This window comes from Lissotriton helveticus, chromosome 11, assembly GCF_964261635.1.
Source record: "Lissotriton helveticus chromosome 11, aLisHel1.1, whole genome shotgun sequence".
NCBI classification, from domain to species: domain Eukaryota; kingdom Metazoa; phylum Chordata; class Amphibia; order Caudata; family Salamandridae; genus Lissotriton; species Lissotriton helveticus.
In genome coordinates, this window is record NC_136072.1 from 299,814,010 (window position 1) to 299,835,011 (window position 21,002).

The following is a 21,002-nucleotide window of genomic DNA, read 5'->3' on the forward strand; positions in this document are numbered from 1 at the left end:
CCCCATTGCAACAATAACTTGTGCAGAATTTATTTAATGTTACCCTTCTTCTTTTTATGCCTTGCCTTGTCCGAATAAAGGGACAGTATGGGCCCAGAATATCGTTCGTGTTGTAAGTATTATCTAGCAAAAATATTGTTCCCTAAATATATCTTATAAATAGATCATCCTTGTGGAGTTAATAATAGAAAATCGACACTGTGTGTTGCAAATTTTTTTTTAAAACCATATTTGCGTCACAGTATTTGTCAAATCTTTGTTATTGATTTTATGGCATACAAACCACACTACAAAACTATGGAGAAAGGAGGGGAGAATTCTCAGTTTGTCATCCTGGGAGAAGCTGTGCCACTGTAAACCATTAATGAATTGTTAAATGCCTCTGACTCGTTGAGGTTTGTGAGAGCAATGATACAAGATTTGAGACCGTTAACTTGGTTAAGGATAAAAATCGGCACAACGAGCTATGCCATTCTGTGCCTATTTGACTTTCTGCGGCGTGCCATTTTGTGCCCCCGTACATGCACCGTAAACCAATCTGGGTACCCAGTTTATTAATTGTCCGAGCATCGGAGAACACTGCTCCACTGAGTGTGAGATATGCCCATAACTTAACCCCACCCATTATAAAGAACAGTTGCTATATTAACCAGTTGCAAAAGTAACTGTTTTCCGCCATGACTCATTTGGGGTCTTCCTCATAATTGATACCTAGACCCTTGGAAATTTAAAACCTTGATTTTGCAGGACTTTCAACTAGGTTCTCATTACCAAACTGAGACCGTTTCCCAGTAGCCTACTAATTTCAGGTCACTCTTGGGTGTATTTTCTGGAGGGAGTGGGGCGTGGGTGCTGTGCGACGTGGGTTTCTGCTAATTTTGGCCGGTTCCCAGCCACCTGTTTCTCAACCCATGGGTGCTGGAGTGAACCTTTACTGCTCTGCCTTGCCATCTTTAGAGAGTCGTATATGGACCATTGTTGTCTAGCTAGCGCAAAATAGTACCAACCTTTCTTGAACCCCAGTGGCAAACTCCCATCATGGAAACTGCTCTCCCGATGACTGGTCCCGAGAGTGCCTCACAACTGCTCATACCAAATAGCTCTTCTAACAACAGTACTGCTAATTAAAATGTTATTAAAACAAATGATATCCTGTAAATGTGTTTTTGTTGAAGGGTCTATAGAAGGTTGGCTTTATGGGAGGAGGTAGTTCTACAGACAGCTGGAATAGGAGTGTAAGGGCCTGTTGCTAGTTGAAATATAACAACCGAGTTCTTAGAGGCCGAAATTCTGTGTTGAAATTGTGGAGGATATGTGGATAGTGGTGGAATTTTAAGTAATCCCAGCAGAAGGAGTTCTGTGCTTTTATTCCCTTGTTCTCCGGTTTTGTTAATAACTTGTCCTATACTTTTGTATCTTCTGTGTATATTGTCATTGAAGGCTCTAAAAGGCACCTCACAGAGAACGTACTTTTCACAAGGAAGTTCTGCAGAGGTTTTTTTTTTATATATGTATTTTCTGTTGCTTTTGTTAGTCCTCGTTTTCATTTTTGTGTTCATTTTATCATTATTTATGGAAGGTATCGGTGCTCCTTTAAGTTTCCTGGCTGTTTCCCCTCTCGCCCGTTGCACATTTATCTGCTAAAGGTGAAGCCAATTGTTTCATTGAAGAACCGTGTTTTCTTTGCTGTGAAGTATGTTAACCATTCTTCTAACTCATTTGGTCTTTATGAACTGTCCCTTTCCCAGACCTGCCCCCTTTCCAGGCAACTATCATAATAATAATCATAACCAGTAATGTGCCCTCTAACGCATTTATTTGGTTCTAAAAAGTTTGTGCATATATTTTGGTGCAAATTAGTTGCCTTTGCTCTGTCTTTTAGAAACATCTACTTGGAACAGTCCACCGAATTCTTTATTTGTGGCTCTTAAATACAGTTACTTTAGACCTAATTTGGCTTTTCTTGTCGGAGAACCACTAATTCAGAATCTCAATTTAGGCTTAGGATGGAATGTACTTCTGTTCGTTGTGGTGCTCTACCTTGACGTTTAGTTAATGGCAACTCAATTTGAGCCTGTACTCTCATGCAACTTGAGGTATTTTTCATTCAATAGAATTCAGTCACAAAAACCTTATCGGCCAATTGCAGCCATAAAAATACAGATAAAAAATCATAAATAGAGTATCATGTCAAGGTTCAGGACACATCCGGGAATAATACAATTAGTTTCAAGGAAGACAGTACATAGGGTACATACCAATGATAAGATGCATAAAACATATTAAAAGGGCCGATGGGTCTCGGACTACATATTGAAAAGTTAAAGTTAAAAATTGGATCAGATCCTAGCATGCAAATATGATAAGGGTAGGGTAGTTATGTTGAGCCATATTTGTTTCTAACCTCCAGTGAAAAGCGGATAACATTATTCTCATTCTCCAGCCTTTGCGATAACTCAAAAGCCTCCTAATGGGAGTTCATATTAAAGGAGGAAAAAAGCACAGAAATCGCTTCTCAGCATGAGCATACTGAGTGGAAAATACAATAAATTGCAATGTGCGGTGTTATTGCACTGACATCTAGGCAGTGGTTCTCCCAAGACTATATTAGTTGGAAAATCAACTATCGGGAGCAATAGACTAAATCGTATTCTTGTTAAATAAAACCTGAGGTTCCCATTCAGGAACCAAGAGATAAGGCTCACACCCCTGTGTAAAATGTTTGGATTAGAAGTGCGGCTTGCAAGCAGATTATCAAAGGCCTCCTAGTGGGCTCTGCCTTGCTTATAACAAAACGCCTTCTTTACCCTGGAGATAGCCCAGGAGTCCAGGCTTGCTGGGTTTTACGGCATACTCCTGCAGGCCCAACTCTAAGAATTCTTATTTTAATAAATCCGATTCAGGGTATATTGAGAGCATTGTCCAGAGAAAGACAGTCCTTCAGTACTTCCAGTACTTGGGCATCGGGGTTTCCCCAAATCCTCAGCCTAAAGAGTAGTGGTGCCATCCTTCTCGGGCCACCTACGGGTGTTAAGCCCAACTCAACTAGGCACATAAAGACTGGGTATGATTGGGGGGACGGCCAGTAGCCTACGAACAATCTTAGTTTCTTCCTGCTGAATTGGTCCAGGACCTTTATATCCCCAGACCCCTCTCCCATCAGTTGCGGCAGAAATGCATTTACGCCAATAAATCTCCATCAGTTCTTTTGATCAGTTTTTGGCCCAGCCTTTTCACAAATGAGAACATCTCCTTCATAGCTCTTGGAGTATGATCAGCCCTGTATTGATGTAGGCTCTGTCAGGTTAGATTTTGATCAAATGAAAGCCCCAGATACCCCCAAGAAGAAAGTCGTTTTCAAATTTCTAGAAACTAGCTCATTGCAAAATATTTGTGTACGTTTGTTTTAAGATTGAGGCCTCCCATAAAATTATAAAATGCATCTAAAAGAATCTGGATACCATTAGCGGTCCCTTCCATTAATACAACGTTGTCTGCTTACAGCAGCCCGGGCAGGGCTCTTGCCTTAGTTCTGGGTAGATCCTTCCCTATCCTAGTCGGGGGAATTCTACGTCCTTGATATAGATGAGGAACAGAAGATAGGGGCCAAGACACACCCTTGTCTCACCCCCAAGTGTTACCTGCTTCTGTAAGTTGCCCATTATCACCAAATCTGACTCTGTCCTATTGACCAAATCAAATGCAGAGGAGAGGTCCATGAGCGAGAGATGTTTGGAGCCTCTCCAATAGAACTGACTTTTGTTACTGCAACCGTTGGTAGAAAGTACTAATTTCACAAACTAACCGCCTTAGCTGGTCACGAGTAAAAGGTGGTCCTGGAAAATAGTGCAGGCGCATCTCATCCTTGTTTTTTTTAATATTTTTTTTTTATTTCCTCTGTACCCCTCGGTCTTTCCATTTTGATTTTTTTTCCTGTCATTTTCATTCTTGGAGTACATGCGATCTTTGATTTCTTGACATGCTAATGGTGTTATGTGGGTTGTTTGGTCCGGTTTTAAGGCACAGTTTGCTGATCTATTGCTTCCAATTATTTAACCCCTTCGACGCTGATGACGAGCTGGGCTCGTCATGAGGTAGCCTCCTCGCACGCTCATGACGAGCCCAGCTCGTCACGTAACATGCGAATCCGTAAAACCCAGCGTACGGGCGGAAATCCTACCGCACGCATGCGGTTAAAATTTACAGAGAGCAGGCCTTGGCTTAGCGCAGAGGAGTCTCCGACTCTGGTTATGCTTTTTGGCTGTTTGGTGTATTTTTCTGCCTTCTGTGGATATGCTTTTTGGCTGTTTGGTGTATTTTTCTGCCTTCTGTGGATTGACTGCATAACAATGCATGAGGGAATATTTTGCATCCCAAATGTACGCTGAATAATCTCACATTACACTTTTTTTCCTTCACTGCAGCAGGCTTTAAAAAAAGTGCTTTAGTACAAAAAAAACTCTGCTTCTTCACATGATCTTAAATTGCTTTATACATTAACTAAACTAATCCACACTTGAATACTCTTGATCGACTCGCATCAACTAGGCTCAGCAGGATCTGATCTTTATATTTCTGCCAGTCTTTCCCTTCAAGACCACTTGCCCAGTTCTGCTGCTGATCGCCAGCCCCCGTAACTGCCTGCTATCCTCCTTAGGGGGCAGGGTAGGAAGGAGGGCATTAGCTGGGGGTGGGGGGGGGGAGGGAGGGCAGTATTAATTCTGATCTTGTTCTTTGTAAAATTCAAAACCCGCGCTCTAATCTTTTTGGCTGAAAAGGATGCCGCGTCCCCTTTTAGAAAATTTCCACTAGTCTGTTTCCTTTCTATGTTGTTCCATATACACTGGTTTTGTTTCAGTTAATTTAACGTTTTTGAAGTTCTTAATACAAACATTCACAGGTTGCACTATTACGGTTATGAGTTTGAGTAATTCTTGTGCCTTGGATTGCTTCACTTATTCACTTTTTGCAAGACCGTTTCCATTGCACATAATGCTTTTTATTGTATTGCACAGATGTGTCACTGGGAGGTTGAATATGAAAAGTTAGCCGAGTCTTAATTATGGAAGGCTGCTGCTCTTTTGCAAACTAACCTCCTTTGCCCAGTATCGGCACTCCAAATCAATAGTAGAAGCTATTATGATTTCACCGTCAAACGGCTGTCCGATTACCCCTAGGCATGCCAAGTATGGGAAGGCTATGCTTAATTTTCCCTATTGAGTCAAATGTTTTGCTGCTACCTCCCTTTACCACCTGATGCTACACATCTCTGATCTTGAGTATGGGGCCCCTGCCATGTGTACAGTACTTTTTTTCTGGTAGCAATCAATGCCTGTCTTTGATTTTATGAGGCTTACATTTTTTATCTCTTGTGTTTCAGAACGCATCCTGTGAAACCCATGAGCTCCAACCAGGTAAAAGCTCAGAACTTTGGGACGCCCACGAAAAACCAAGATCAAATATTCCATGAAGTCAAGGTAAGTTGCTGGCCTGTCTGTAGAGCAGCAGCTGAGCTAGTGAGCAAACTGACCTGTTTCCTGTGGAAAGGGGGAGGGTCAGCAAAGCATGGACCACTCGTGAATGTAGGTGTTTGTTGAATAAAACTAGATGGGAACATTGGGAACATCTCAACTCGGAAACAATCTGGTCTTTGTTGTTCCTAGCCAGGTTCTGGCACTGAAGGAATTGGAGGGAGGGATCTAAATTTCTGCCAACTGTTTCTCGGCCGCACAGCTGGGAGTGAGCCCATAAGACATACAATACATTGTCATCACATACGTTGTAAAGTGTCTGCAATTGTCTACATATTGTAGATTAATTCTTACTATACGAACTTGTACTCTGTTTCCCTTTGTGTTGAATGTGTGTGTGCATGTGTATATGTATATATGTATGTGTGTGTGTGTGTATATGTGTAACTTGTACTCTGTTTCCCTTTGTGTTGAATGTGTGTGTGCATGTGTATATGTATATATGTATGTGTGTGTGTGTGTGTATATGTGTATATATATATATATATATATATATATATATATATATATATATATATATATATATATATATATATATATATATATATATAATCCCTTCACTATCAAGGAGACTTTGCACCGGTTAAACTCACTTAGGGAAATAGTTTCTTCCGAGCTTATGAGACTTTAAACCCTCTTCAAGTGACTGTTTCTTTGGGTTAGTCTTTAAACATTCACTCCCAGAATTACTTTCCTTCTGGTCATAAGAATTAATGACAACTTTGCTTGGCATGTGTCCCTCTCTGCTCTAGTCTTTCAGTGTACTATGCCCCAAAAAAGGTAATTTCTCTGTCCAAGCCTTTTTATGAGGGGGCACGCTTTTTTGCATTCGACAAATCTTCTAGGACAAAAAAGTATGAATCCCTGTTAAAACAAAGGAATGAAAAAAAACACTAGATATACTAGACTCGTTCTCAAATGCTATGTGGAGTCCGACTCCAATTTATGAACACCTGAGCCCTCGCTAGCCCACGATCTGAACACATTCAAGTTGGGATGGTTGATTGGCCACTGATATCCTTCGAACTTGCTGTTGTGGCTTCTCCAGGTGTGATGCCTGCTGTTAGCTTGACCGCTGCGTTGTAGTAAATGTACCCTTGATCGTTTTAGGCTTTTAATCTGTGCCCTCTCTTCCCTGCAGAAGTATAATCCGTCGGACCCCGCGGCACCCTACGGGCAGCTCACACACGACGAACTGATCCAGCTGGTCTTAAAGCAGAAGGACACCATCAGCAAGAAAGAGTCGCAAGTGCAGGAGCTGGAGGAGTACATCGACAACCTGTTAGTGCGCGTGATGGAGGAGACCCCCAGCATCCTGGCCAATTTAACGATGCTTGGCAAAGCAGGGAAAGTGTAGCAGTCTTAGCCCCAACCCCACTTCCTCACCCCCAGTGGGCAAAGTCGATCCAACACCGGTGTCCCTTAGACTCTGGATATGCGCGAGCTGTGTGCACCAACATTGTCATGACCTCTGCAGTGTGCGTGGGAACATTTAGGCTATGTGTACTCTGCAGGTCATTAGAAGCAGGTTAATAATTACCTTTCTTTGTAGACATTTCGTGCGTTAGTGTTTTGTGCCCTAGGCCTCTGTGTACACTTTAAATATTTTAAGAGCTGGAAGGCATGGGGACAAGATCTTAATCTTAATCGCCTCTGTGATTGAGCATGTTCGCTTGCTGAAAAATGGTTGACTTAATCATTACTGATGCTTCTCATGGTTTGTTTTTGCAAGAAAGGATTGAGCTGATACACACAGATTCATTTTTTAATATTCTTGCAAGAAATTTGGATTTAGTAATTAATCTCGATTTCGTTCTGTTTATTTTCCTATTTAGATTTTGGTCTTTCTACACATCATCCTGAAATGCTACCATTAACTATGAGCTTGTTGGGGTAGTGTGGGTGCAGGTGTCCTTTTTACCTGCAAAATATCAGTTATTATTCCATAAATGCTGGTCTTTTCGATAAGTGGGCCACATTCTTTCTGCTGGTGATTTTCAGAGACACCTTGACTAGAGGCTAAATACAAACACCTCGCTTGCCTAATATCTCTCCCCAACATTATGTTCACCGATTGCTTTTCCCCACCACCACCTCTCACAAGCAAATGCTTCTACACTACAGAGGAACAGGCACTGCATGTAACGGAGATCCTGAGGGGGGAGGGGGTTGTTATGACCTGCGGGTGGAGTTCCATTCAAACTGAGTTCCCCCATAAGCGAAGGGACACAATGTTTCCATCCCTGATGTCTGGGTTCCCATGATCATGCACCAAGGGTTTTGTTTTTCAAGACTTTGTAGGCACAGGAGTACCAAGAATGTGGCCTTACATTGTAAATATGCCTCTTGCTGTATGGAGAGCACCACACTACCTTCAGAGCTTCAGTGAGCAGTCCACTCATCTGTCTATAAACTGTATCCTAACGTGCACTTTACAGTATGTGTTATGTGGTGTGCATCCGCTGCAGCCTCTCGAGAGTAGGCATTATGCAATCAGATTGCCTTAAAACTCACACAAAAAGCTAGTCCCAAACCAAAGAATGTTCTGTTATTGTAGTACTTGCTGGAGGACTTTTTTTCTATTACATAATGCAATTCGCTGCTTCGGGGAAGATGAAGGCGGAGTGTGGGTTATCCTACCCGTGCTAGAGTCCCAGTGTCTTACGTGGGCATTGACCACATTTTTAATTTTACTCTGAAAACGTAAGTTCTGCTACAATGGTGAGCACGTTTATTGCTGCAAAAATAGGACTCGAGGTTAGGGAAGTATTAACTTAAAAACAAACTAATTTAGGAAAAACCTTTATTTTTGTCACTTTAAATCTACATTTTACAGCAGATATATATGTATTAGTGTGTAAAATTGGAGTGTAACTTCTAAGCCTGTCGTGCACATGTCCTGTATGCCGCTTGGTCGAAACCAGTTCTAGTAACCAAATAGCACCATGTGTGCAGTGCGTTTGTGACTGACAGAGTAACACGTGTAAATGCTGGAAGACAGCGGTGCACCAAAAGAAACTTCTCAGGTTAACTTCCTGCCGATGGGCAACTATTGATTCTAAATCCGCCACTTTATGCTGGTACTGCGCGGTCTAGGTACACATGAAGAATATCTAATTTTTTTTTTTACTTAGTTGTCAACAGACACTGTCCTTCCACTGTGCCACAACTCAAACATCTGCCCTTTCCCTGTGGCTTTTCTCCTCTTCGGGGCAAATGTATTTTACTTTCAATGAAAAACCATCGTACATCACTGTCTGCTATAAAATTGTGGACGGGAAGTATTCCTTTTCCACGTATACCAACAGGTGCCTTATTGCGCTGTGGAAGTCGCACCTTGCAATGATAACCATTGAAATGTAGCCTAAACTACCAGAAACTGCTTGCTAAACCCTTGGCAGAGGCAACTTTCATAAGTAGACCCTTGGTGTCTGTTTCTGCCCTGGAGTTGGCCATTTTTGAAGGACTGTTGGCTTTTGAGGGATTGTGCTCAGTCCTACGTTTTCGAAAAGGTGCTTTTTTGGGTTTGAGGTCGAGTGAGGGTATTAACAACCTTTGCATTCTCCTGAGGAAGGAGATGTTCAGTTTTAACACACCTAAAGCACATCTTTTTGCAGTACGTACTTGTGTGTAAACAGTGTGAAAAGCAATAACTTTATTGATGCATAAAATGGTTCTTCTGCCAGTTTGTTCGCAAGGGTAAACCAATACTGTTCTTTGGCATCATGCCGCCACTGGGATTCTTGTTTTGATCATGGTAACTTAAATGCATGTATGCTGGATATCTTGGAGAGGAATCCAGTCGGCATGTATCTCTGTGATGTTTGGGGAGAAGCTGAGGGGGGGTTATTTATTTTGAAATTGCACTTTATTACTTTACGAAACTGTTAAAGGACTACCCCCTTTTATGTTTTGGTCAGACCAAGAGACCCGTCATGCGGTCTTTCTGCTGGTATGACTGATTAGTTTATGTAGAGGAGCGTGCACCTAGATGTGATTTGTTTTGTATAGAGCGCAAGAGAGCAGTATTGGAGGGATCTGTTCTTTCATCCTCTTTACAGTTCTTTTCTCCGGTCTTTGCTACGTTCGTCACAGGGCGAATGGACCACTGTTTCCTTCTATCGGCATGTGAATGTTGCAGCTCAATGGAGGATGTTCACAAATTGGTACGCCACTTCACCCCCAAAAATAAGTCTTTCCTAAGTCAAGAATTTGGTAACTGTACATCTGAGAGTTCGGGATTAAGGGTGATTGTTTTATTCCAATGTATCCATAAATTTGCCTTGATGTTTTGGACACGCAGGAAAGGCTTTCTTTTACTGACCATAGTAGTAAATCTATTTCGCACTGACCAGCTAGAAGCAGATGGGAGGTGAGACTCGGGTGCCTGCAGATAGGTGGTATATTGTTCTGTGTGACTCTGCAAACTGTGGCTGATGAACAAAATGGTGGACACGTTGGTCAACGTAAGCTGGATCAGGACAGATAAGATCCAATGTTTAGGAGTATTCCATTGTCCTTTACATGCATGAAAATCAGCTGTATCTGTGTACCTCTAGAACTTTTTTCTGTTGTCTTGATTTTAAAGGGTGATGTTTGTACATGAGGGTTAGTCCATTCCAAAAGTAACAATCCCTTTGCACAGTTTTCTGTTCCGGAACTGTAGGATAGGACATAAACGATATACCGTCTCTTGCTTGAGTTCACTGTGGGACCAGACTGCTCCTTTGGTGATTTCGTGTTTGGTTTTGAGTGGCAAGGGATTCATGTAACACTTGTAAAGCTCAACTCGAATGCCACACTTTTACAAGGGGATCTTCTTATCATTTTCTATGAGAGTGTAAACTATTTCTAGCTGACATTTGTAACCAGATTTAATCAACTAGACAATTTATTCGGTTTGATTAAAGATTTGTTGTGTATGTATTTTAATTCTTTAATCTCTTCCCCCCACTTTTTTTTTTTTTTTTTTTGTACCTCCCCGAAATGCACAATTTACCAGTGGATGTTTCTTTAAAATCCACACACTGGTCTGTAGTAAAGCAATAATGCCTCTCTCAGTAATGACTCTGTGGGCGGGCACGGCACATAGTGTGAACACTGTCCGGTGTACCTGCTGAAGCACGGCACCATTTTTTGTGGCCTTGTCTGAATGTTATGTACAATCAAAATTTGTTTTGCTTTTGTGTTAATATACTTGTTTGGTTTTATATTTGTTCTTTTAAAATGTCTGTATATCTTTCAACTATTCAGATAATATATTTATATAGAGAATTATCGAGCAACATTTTGCCAGAAATCTGTTTTCATGGACTGACTGAGGATGCTAGAAATACGTTTTTTTGTACGAAAAGATGTATCATTTACTGAACATACAAAATAAAGAAACTATTTTAATACCTGTTGCGTTGCAGTCATTGGACTTCACTTTGCATGATGTGCCAGTTCATTCTTTCTTGAAACCCTGCCTCAGTTAATGCCATACTTTTGTCATTTAGTTTGGTGGTTTCGGGCAACCCAACCAGTGGGCTTGGTCATAATGTTTCGAGGCCTCATTGGTGTGGATTAACTACATTGGAAACTTCAGCTCTTTTGAGGATTTGTTTTTCCCTCCACACTCATCCAATGAAGATGTACAGATCTAGAACATTCTGGGACAATCTAGTCTTCTAATCACTGAGCTTTGCTTGCTTCTGATAATTGAGATCTTGTCCTACAGTTGTTGTGCAATGCCACCAACTATAGATGGCAGCAGTGGGAGTACTGTCGCTGGTTTACAACCTTGGTGCTCCTAGATCTGCATGGTTGTATATGAAAGAGTTGCAAAAAGTTCCAGAAAGGCATAGACCCTCCACTTTTAAAGGGGTGCCTGGGAGTCTACATTGGTACCAGTGACAGTACTTGAAGACTACGCAGTAAGTGGGTGCAATCTTGTGAATCAGCTAGCAAACATTTTCTAAACGTAATGTATTGCCGTAGACTGACTTGCAGCTTCAGACATTAGTATCTGCAGAAGGTGCATAATGACTGGGCAAATCCTTACTAGTGAAATTTCAAATAGTGAAGACTAGTAGCAGTTCTCTTACTGAATGAGACTGAGAAAAATATCTCATAGCGGTCAAGCAGAGACAGCACGAAAAAATATGCTTCTCACCACCTTTAATGCAAAATAACCAGAAAAGCCCATCTCCTGTTAAGACCATTTTCTGAATTTGAGTCTAACAGACTTATTTACACAAGATCTTTCTAGTCGATAACTATGACGTAGCTAATTGCAAATAAAGTTCTTCTTTAGTCTCTTGTCCTAATGCACACAACTTTGAAACTTCATTTAATTCCAAAAAATGACATCCATTATAAGCAGGGTGGTTGTTTTACAGAATATCAGAGTGAAAATATTGCGTCAAAAATAGTGAGGACCAAAATATCGAGAAGGTAAGTGCAAATACGGAAGTATAAATTTAGTATTTTTAACTCCACGTCTACGCATCTTGTCTGTTGGTGGGTGTGTGTATATCTATCTAAGTACATAAATGGGGTTGAGCATAGTAAAACTTTGTTTTCCCATAGAAACTTACCTTCACAATATGTTTGGCCTCTATATTCTTCACACAGTATTTTGCCCACACATTTTTTTTCTTCAATGTTTTGTCCAAACACCAAGTGGGGCACTGGAGCATAGTAAGTTCTTGGACAATGATCGGTACCCATCATATCCCGAGATACCTGGCATCTAGTTTCAGTTGGGTACTGTGCCCTTTGAGATGCAGGAAAGATTCCTTGTAGGATATGCTGCCCAGTACGCTTCTGTTTGAAAAATATTCACACTATATTTAGCGGCCTTGGGTCATCAGCCTTCGGATAAGATCCGGAGTATTCCGGTTCCAGAGCAGAGGTAACAATGTAAAATGTGGATCAGATGAACCTCTATCAGATGTGCTGATGTCCGTCTTGAAATGACCCATCACATCACCATGGCTCAACCCAGGCATGCCTATTTGATTCCTTGGTGCAGTGAAGGCTGGCTACACCACCTGAGCAGTAAACCTCTATTAGGAGTAGCCATGTAACAGAGGATGGAAAATTCTGAGATGGAAGTGGAGGGAATAGGCACTTCTTCAGGAGGCGTGGCCAGGGCACGCAAGGAGGACATAGTAATGGCACCATCCAGGCTTCACTCTGAAGGGGGGTGTGCTTGAACGAAATGTGTTTATGAACACTTTTAATTTCTGCCATTTCTAACGGATTAAATGTTGGAATATAGATATAATTTACAACAAGGGGTGGTGATGGACAGAGTCTCTGAATTAAGCAGAGTACTCTCACCCAGTCAAGAGATCAGGGCTAGATCCAACACCGTTTTTTAGCTCATTGCACCATCCCAGTTTCAGAACCTGGCTGTATGCAAATTAGTCTGTCCCTGGCCCAGTGCATCATGGGAACAGGGCAGACCAGACTACAAAAGCCAATTCTTACACTGGGAAGGAAACAAGCTTCCGGGGACCGGTTTCTGCCATTTCAGGCGTCTTCGGCCCGGCTTGCTTGAATCCTGATGGTGCAATGAGCAAGGGACTCACATCTGAGTATACCCTTCCACGCTTGGGGTGGACAAAATAATTTACAACAAGGGGTGGTGATGGACAGAGTCTCTGAATTAAGCAGAGTACTCTCACCCAGTCAAGAGATCAGGGCTAGATCCAACACCGTTTTTTAGCTCATTGCACCATCCCAGTTTCAGAACCTGGCTGTATGCAAATTAGTCTGTCCCTGGCCCAGTGCATCATGGGAACAGGGCAGACCAGACTACAAAAGCCAATTCTTACACTGGGAAGGAAACAAGCTTGAGTCCCTTGCTCACTGCACCATCAGGATTCAAGCAAGCCGGGCCGAAGAGGCTGAAATGCCAGAAACCGGTCCCCGGTAGCTTGTTTCCTTTCCAGTGTAAGAATTGGCTTTGTAGTTTGGTTTGCCCTGTTCCCATCATGCACTGGGACAGGAACAGACTAATTTGCATACAGCCAGGTTCTGAAACTGGGATGATGCAGTGAGCTAAAAAACGGTGTTGGATCTAGCCCTGATCTCTTGACTGGGTGAGAGTTTTCTGCTTAATTCAGAGACTCTGTCCATCACCACCCCTTGTTGTTAATTATTTTGTCCACCCTAAGCGTGGAAGGGTATGCTCAGACATGAGTCCCTTGCTCACTGCACCATCAGGATTCAAGCAAGCCGGGCCGAAGAGGCTGAAATGCCAGAAACCGGTCCCCGGTAGCTTGTTTCCTTTCCAGTGTAAGAATTGGCTTTGTAGTTTGGTTTGCCCTGTTCCCATCATGCACTGGGACAGGAACAGACTAATTTGCATACAGCCAGGTTCTGAAACTGGGATGATGCAGTGAGCTAAAAAACTGTGTTGGATCTAGCCCTGATCTCTTGACTGGGTGAGAGTTTTCTGCTTAATTCAGAGACTCTGTCCATCACCACCCCTTGTTGTTAATTATTTTGTCCACCCTAAGCGTGGAAGGGTATGCTCAGACATGAGTCCCTTGCTCACTGCACCATCAGGATTCAAGCAAGCCGGGCCGAAGAGGCTGAAATGCCAGAAACCGGTCCCCGGTAGCTTGTTTCCTTTCCAGTGTAAGAATTGGCTTTGCAGTTTGGTTTGCCCTGTTCCCATCATGCACTGGGACAGGAACAGACTAATTTGCATACAGCCAGGTTCTGAAACTGGGATGATGCAGTGAGCTAAAAAACGGTGTTGGATCTAGCCCTGATCTCTTGACTGGGTGAGTTTTCTGCTTAATTCAGAGACTCTGTCCATCACCACCCCTTGTTGTTAATTATTTTGTCCACCCTAAGCGTGGAAGGGTATGCTCAGACATGAGTCCCTTGCTCACTGCACCATCAGGATTCAAGCAAGCCGGGCCGAAGAGGCTGAAATGCCAGAAACCGGTCCCCGGTAGCTTGTTTCCTTTCCAGTGTAAGAATTGGCTTTGTAGTTTGGTTTGCCCTGTTCCCATCATGCACTGGGACAGGAACAGACTAATTTGCATACAGCCAGGTTCTGAAACTGGGATGATGCAGTGAGCTAAAAAACGGTGTTGGATCTAGCCCTGATCTCTTGACTGGGTGAGTTTTCTGCTTAATTCAGAGACTCTGTCCATCACCACCCCTTGTTGGAATATAGATATCACACTTTACAGCATAGGGTATCTGTAAACCTATGTATATCCGGAATATTTCTTTAGGTTGGCTTTGGTACAGCCACCCATGTCGGATTGTCCTGTAGCAACGGACACTGTACGAATCGTGTTAGTGGGGGTTGTGGCTGGTGTGATCCATGAACAGTGATTGAGAGGGAGTGGGCATGCCTTGGGTGGGCTGACCGAAGACCCTCAGTCCTAGCTGTAGTGTAGGTTACTCTTTATGCCAATGTTTACACCAAGCGCAGGCAACCCAAGAATACATTTTAATTCGGATGTGGTTTAAATTGCTTCAATGATGTAGTAATAGCACTTTATGCCAGTGGCACTGTTTACAGGACTTTGGGTGCCTCAGAGTTTGGAAGAGTCTAAGCACTGTTGTGAGACTTGTCAGGGGTTTTAGGTCTGTCTGGGGTTACTAGACTATGGTTGTATTTATCAGAGCCGCCAACCACAGGTGTCCCGGGGCTTAACCTTATCGTCGGGCCAAAACTGAGCGCCAGGTACATCCCTTTGGCATGTGCCTCGGGGTACCGCAGGCAAGCTGAGCAGAGCTTACATGGGGAGGTGGTGTGGAGTTAGTCTCAGAACTCAACAAAGCTCTATCCTGAGTTGGTGACGTAATTTCCAGCCAGTACTGAGCTTTTAAAGTAATTTACTTTTTTTCAAAAGACTCCACACTGGTTGGAAATTCAGTTACTAACTTTACTACAAATCATACATGATATAAAACTATACACAAGTGTGTCAGAAGTATCATACATAAGGGGGACCACTGTTACCTTCCCACCCGTTAACCATCAGAGTAATGTACACTATTCCTGTTCGACAACTTCTTGAGGTGCTTTATTACCAGGCTTTTCCCAGTTTATGAAGTAGTTTTGGGCGTTAGCTGCATGGTTGGAACCATGCTTATGTCTCCTTTCTGAGGAAGGGTATGGGTCTTGCGTCCCAATTTGTCTTGCTTCCTAATCCATCTTGCAAAGTCTTAAGTTCCCAGGTACCCTCCGTCAGGGGTATCAATAACCCCCAGTTGTACCATCCACTCTGATGGTAGGGTTCTTTTTGTTGTTGTTTTTGTTGATCATAATTATTTATTGGATAATAAAAGGTATATCGTTTCATAGATGTATAATATAACATTATAAACCAACATAGGTCTAGCAAAATAAACGTAAAACATAATATAATAGTGGATAAAGGAAGAAAACTATATATTGGAAAAGAGGAAAGGGAAACTAGGCATGGAATAAATGACAGAAAGCTAATAATGGAAATAAGAGAATTGTGCATAATATACTAGGAACTTCTGAATCAGATTGATTATAATCATGAAAAGAATTAGTATAAATTATGAAACGAAAATATGTATTGAGAACCAGTAAATTAATGCATGTATGAATGTGGTATAACGTGTCTGAGAATTGTGCAAGGTAATGAAAATTAATAAGTAAGTAGGTGAATAGTTAGATATATGAATAAATACATAAATAAACAGATAAATAAATTGGGAAGATCGATGAGCAAAAAGATGAGTCAAGAAATGGAAGAATAAATAGTGAAATGAGAAGAAAGGAAAAACAAACCATCTCCTTACTCTGAAATAAAAGGTATAGGGTGTGAAAAAGTAAAGTGAAAAGGCAAGGGGGAGAGGGAAAAGAGGAGGAAGGAGAAAGACGAAAAGAAAAAGGGGAAGACCATAAGTTTAAACAATTCAGAAATCTCAGAGAAAGGGGGTCCATACTTTTTGAAACATTTCTTCTTGGTCCTGTAACTTATGTTACACATTCATGTGATGCCATCTGGATCATTGTGACCATCTTCTTAAAATACAGATTTTAGCAGTAGAAAGTGCAGTTTTAGTCGACTCTGAGGACGTGAGATAGTGGGAGAACTTCTAAGATCATATAGCAAAATGGTAGTGGGTGTAAGGAGAAGTGTAAGCGGAATAGAGTCCATTAGCGTCTCTCCTATTTGTGACCAAAATTGTTGTATAAAGGGACATTCACACATTATATGTAGGAGACCGCAATTAACTCCAGAACATCTCCAACACCTAGAATGCGACGACAATCCAGCTTGTTGCAACTTTGATGTTGTCCAATGCCATTCATGCAAAGTTTTATAAAGACAACATTTCAGACGTGCTTCACAAGTACTCTTGTCCAGGGCATCCAATATGTCTAGCCAGGTATATTAGTCTATAGTAATATGTAGGGCTTCTGGCCATTTGTTGCGAAGAGCATTAAGAAGTGGTTGTGAGTATAAATGGTTAGAGTGCTATACAGTCCCGACATTATGCCCTTCTGTCGACCCCAAGAATGAAGAAAATTCAATATCGGCGATGTTTTTAGTGTCCAAGGGGAAGGACCAAGACATCTCTTCAGGCAATGTTTAAGTTGTAAATACCTCAAAGCCTGATGTAAAGGAAGATCACATTTTTCTCGAAGATCAAAAGATTTCAATTTGCCGTCTATTACAATCTGATCTAATATCCGAATTCCTCTTGAACTCCAATCATGACGGGAAAGTGCTCGACCATTGATAACAAATACTTTCATTTTTTCAGATTGGGGCTTCATAGTGTAAACGATGGGCAATCCCTAATAGACAATGTGCACGTTGCCATGCTTGATATGTGGCATGGAGCACAGGGTGTGTAGGGGAGGTTCGAGGTTTACGAGTACTGTATAAGAAATTAAGACCATCCTCACACTCCAGTATCAAGTGTTCTGTTGTGACCCATTAAGGTGAGTCCGTTGCACCTGGCAGTAGGTAAGCCAACTGTGAGAGGTGTAAAGCCAGAGAGTAGTGCTCCAACGATGGTAAGCCTAAACAACCTTGGGAGCGACGAGTTATTAATTTAGCAGCAGATAAATGAGGAAGCATAGTTCCCCATATAAAGGACCGAATGCGGGAATCTAGGTGGCGAAGTGTGGTTAAGGGCATAACAATCTGAAGCATTCCTAAGACCTAAGTAAATCAAGGCAAAGTAACTATTCTTACCGCCTATATTATTCTCTACATGGAGAAACTCAAAAGCGACCATTTGGCAAAATCATTTTCCATTTGCGCTATAAGAGGTGAGATGTTGTCTGAAACCATTCCTTCCAAACCACGATTAATTAGAATTCCTAAATATTTTAATTGAGGCGATTTCCAGCAAAATGGATATCAATCTATTGAAGCTTTTGTGGTACAAGGAGAAAGTGGGAAAACTTCACTTTTGTCCTAATTCACTTTATATCCAGAAACTACTGAAAACTCTTTAATCTCAAGTAAGTTTGGTAGAGAATGGGAAAACTCTTTAAGAGTGAGGATATTGACGCATAAGTATAATTTGGAAATTCCTCCCGCTACATGAGTGTCCTGAATCTGAGTCGAGTGGCGAATGAGATGCAAGGGGTTCCATCGCTAATAAGAATAAGAGGGGGGATAAGGGGCAACCTTGATGGGTACCCCTTTGGTTTGAAAAGGGATCGGAGAGAGCAACTCCACAATTAACCTGTGCCGTGGAATTGTCCTATAGTATGCGGACCATAGAAATAAACTGCTCCCTTAAACCAAAGAGATTCATAGTGGCAAACAGATGAACCCAGGCAATGCGATCATCGCTTTCTCTGCGTCCAGAGATTGCAACCACATCTTCCGTTAAGTCCCTTGAGGACCATAAGGTATGGGCTGATTTCTGGATGAACGACCTGGAACAAAGCCAACCTGTGAATGGTGTATTTGGGAGGGAATTACTTTTTGGGGTCTCGCTGCAAGAATGATTGTCAGAATTTTAACATCTCCATTTATTAACGAAAAAGGGCGATAGCTACTGCAAGTGAGCGGGTCTTTGCCCGGCTTGGAAATAACTGCAATTAATGCCTTATTAGAAATATGTCCAAGAGAAGATGTCTGGACAGCTTCATGGAAAGCAGAATGTAGAGTGCCAATTGCTTCTTCCCCAGACCATTTACAGTATTCCGCAGGGAATTTATTTTTATTTATTTATTTATTTTTAAGCTTATATGGCGCAAACAGCTACCCAAAAAGGGTTTCCCGGCGCCTAAGAACACAGCATCATGAATGGAATAATATAGCAGAGGTCGTTCAAGGTTTACTGATCGAACAACCAGGTCTTTATCTCTTTACGGAACCTGGGAAGACTTCCCTCCTTTCGTATGTGAAGTGGTAGTAAGTTCCAGAGAGTGGGACCCAGGTGGGCAAAGGATCTTCCTCCCATCCTGGAGAGCTTGAATCTAGGTACACAGAACTTTTCTGCTGATTGAGACCGCAGGTTTCTTGTTGGGATGTGCTATTGTCTGTAGATATTTGGGAGCAGTACCTGATTTGATTTTAAACCTGTAGTTTAAGGCCTTAAATCTAATACGATTTTCCACCTTCAGCCAGTGCAGCTCGCGTAGATAGGGGGACACACTGGCACTTTTAGGTATATGGCAAAGAAGTCGGGCAGCCGTGTTTTGTACCAGCTGTAATCTTTTTATAACTGCCTTGTTTACCCCCAAATACAGGATGTTCCCGTAGTCAAGCCGAGATGTAATTAAGGCATTGACTACTGTTTTTGCATGGGGATAGGCAGCATCCACAGAATCTTCTTGAGCCATTTTATGATGGTAAAACAGAGACCCACAACTTTGCTTGCCTGTTGCTTCATGGACAGTGTATTGTCTAGAATTACTCCCAAATTCCTTACATAAGGCACTGGTGTTGGAAGATCACCCATCTGTGTAGGCCAGTGTGATATATTCCAGAGCTCTGGTTTTTTGCTCAGAAGGAGAATCTCCGTCTTGTCTCCATTTAATTTTAACTGGTTAGTTGTCATCCAGTTGAAGATGTTCAGGAGACCATCTTTAAGAAAGGACGGAGATGAAGATTGGGGTTCAGACAATGAAAAGACAATTTGTGAGTCGTCTGCATACATCATCAAGGTGAGTCCTGCTTTTTCCACTAGATCTGCTAAAGGCCTAAGATATAGATTAAAAAAGAGCGGGCTGAGGATGGAGCCCTGTGGTACTCCGTGAGGGGAGTTGAAATGTCCAGAGCTTGCAGCGGCAGATGTTATTTGGTATGTTCGTTGGCTCAGGAAGGATCTAATCCATTGCAGGGCAATTCCGCAGATTCCATTTTTTTCAAGCGTGGTGAGTAGCCTTTTATGCGACAGTGTCAAAGGCTGCGCTTAGGTCGAGTAAAATAAGCGCAACCGTATGACCGTCATCCAGGAGTTTCTTGATGGTTTCAGAGACTCCCAACAGGGCAGTCTCAGTAGAGAAGCCCGCTCGGAATCCTGACTGGATAGGATGGAGAAGGGCGTTTTCGTCTGCAAAAAGGGTAAGAGCTGAATGTACATGTCTTTCCAGACATTTGGAAAAAGCTGGTAAAAGTGATATGGGCCTATAATTGGCTAGTTGTTCCGGGTCTGCTGCGGGGTTTTTTAACAGTGGGGTCACTAAGGCATGTTTCCATAGAGTAGGAACTGTGGCCAACTCAAGGGATGAATTTAACGTATCTGCAATAATTTCAAGGGCTGGTGTATCCAATAACTTTAATATATTGATAGGAATGGGATCCTGTGGAGAGCCAGATCTAATCGACTTCATGAGGGAGATAAGAGTATCGATTGTAATGGGCGGCCATTTTTGTAGGGTTTGATTTATAATCGGAGTGTACTCGCCATTTTTCCGTTGAAGCAATGTCATGGTTGTTGTTATCAATCTCAGTGATTAATTTATCAATTTTATCAGAGAAAAATTGGGCTAGGTCCTGACATTGCTTTTCATTGAGAGGGCGTAAAGGAGCTGTGATCTGCTCACCCGCAAGCACTTTAACCGTGTTAAACAAAGTTTTGGCTTTGTTTACAGCTCCCATGATGGTATTAGCTACATATGTAGCACATGCTTTTTTACACGCGGTATGGTAGAGATTTCTAGCTGAATTATACCTAGTTTTTTTGTCGGGGTCAAAGTCTTTACGCCATGCTCTTTCAAGAGCTTTACATTTGGTTTTTTCCACTTTAAGTGATTCATTAAACCATGGGGCGGGAGGGCGATGAACCTTGCCCTTGGATTTGGGAGTAGGTAAACAGGACTCCACTGCATTTGTAAGCCATAATTGGGTGGCATTAGCATTTCCATAGTGTGATTTTATTTTTTGGGCGGGTTCATGCTAAGTGCAATATTAAGTTTAGGAATATCTAAGGATTTCCAATTTTTCCTAGGCAGGACCGGTAGCATAGTATGGTCCATGGAAGTAATGGGTAGTTAAAGAG

General features: G+C 42.0%; 1 protein-coding gene across 1 annotated transcript in view; it reads left to right on the top strand.

The window, feature by feature from the left end:
• Positions 1-10,930, top strand: part of RAB11FIP1 (RAB11 family interacting protein 1) — a 56,977-nt gene extending 46,047 nt beyond the window's left edge. Inside the window, exons 5-6 of the mRNA XM_078665410.1 lie at positions 5,381-5,477; positions 6,673-10,930. Coding sequence (XP_078521536.1) covers positions 5,381-5,477; positions 6,673-6,888 — 313 coding nt within the window. The 3' untranslated portion in view covers positions 6,889-10,930. The remainder of the gene's footprint in view (positions 1-5,380; positions 5,478-6,672) is intronic.
• Positions 10,931-21,002: the final 10,072 nt, after the last annotated feature.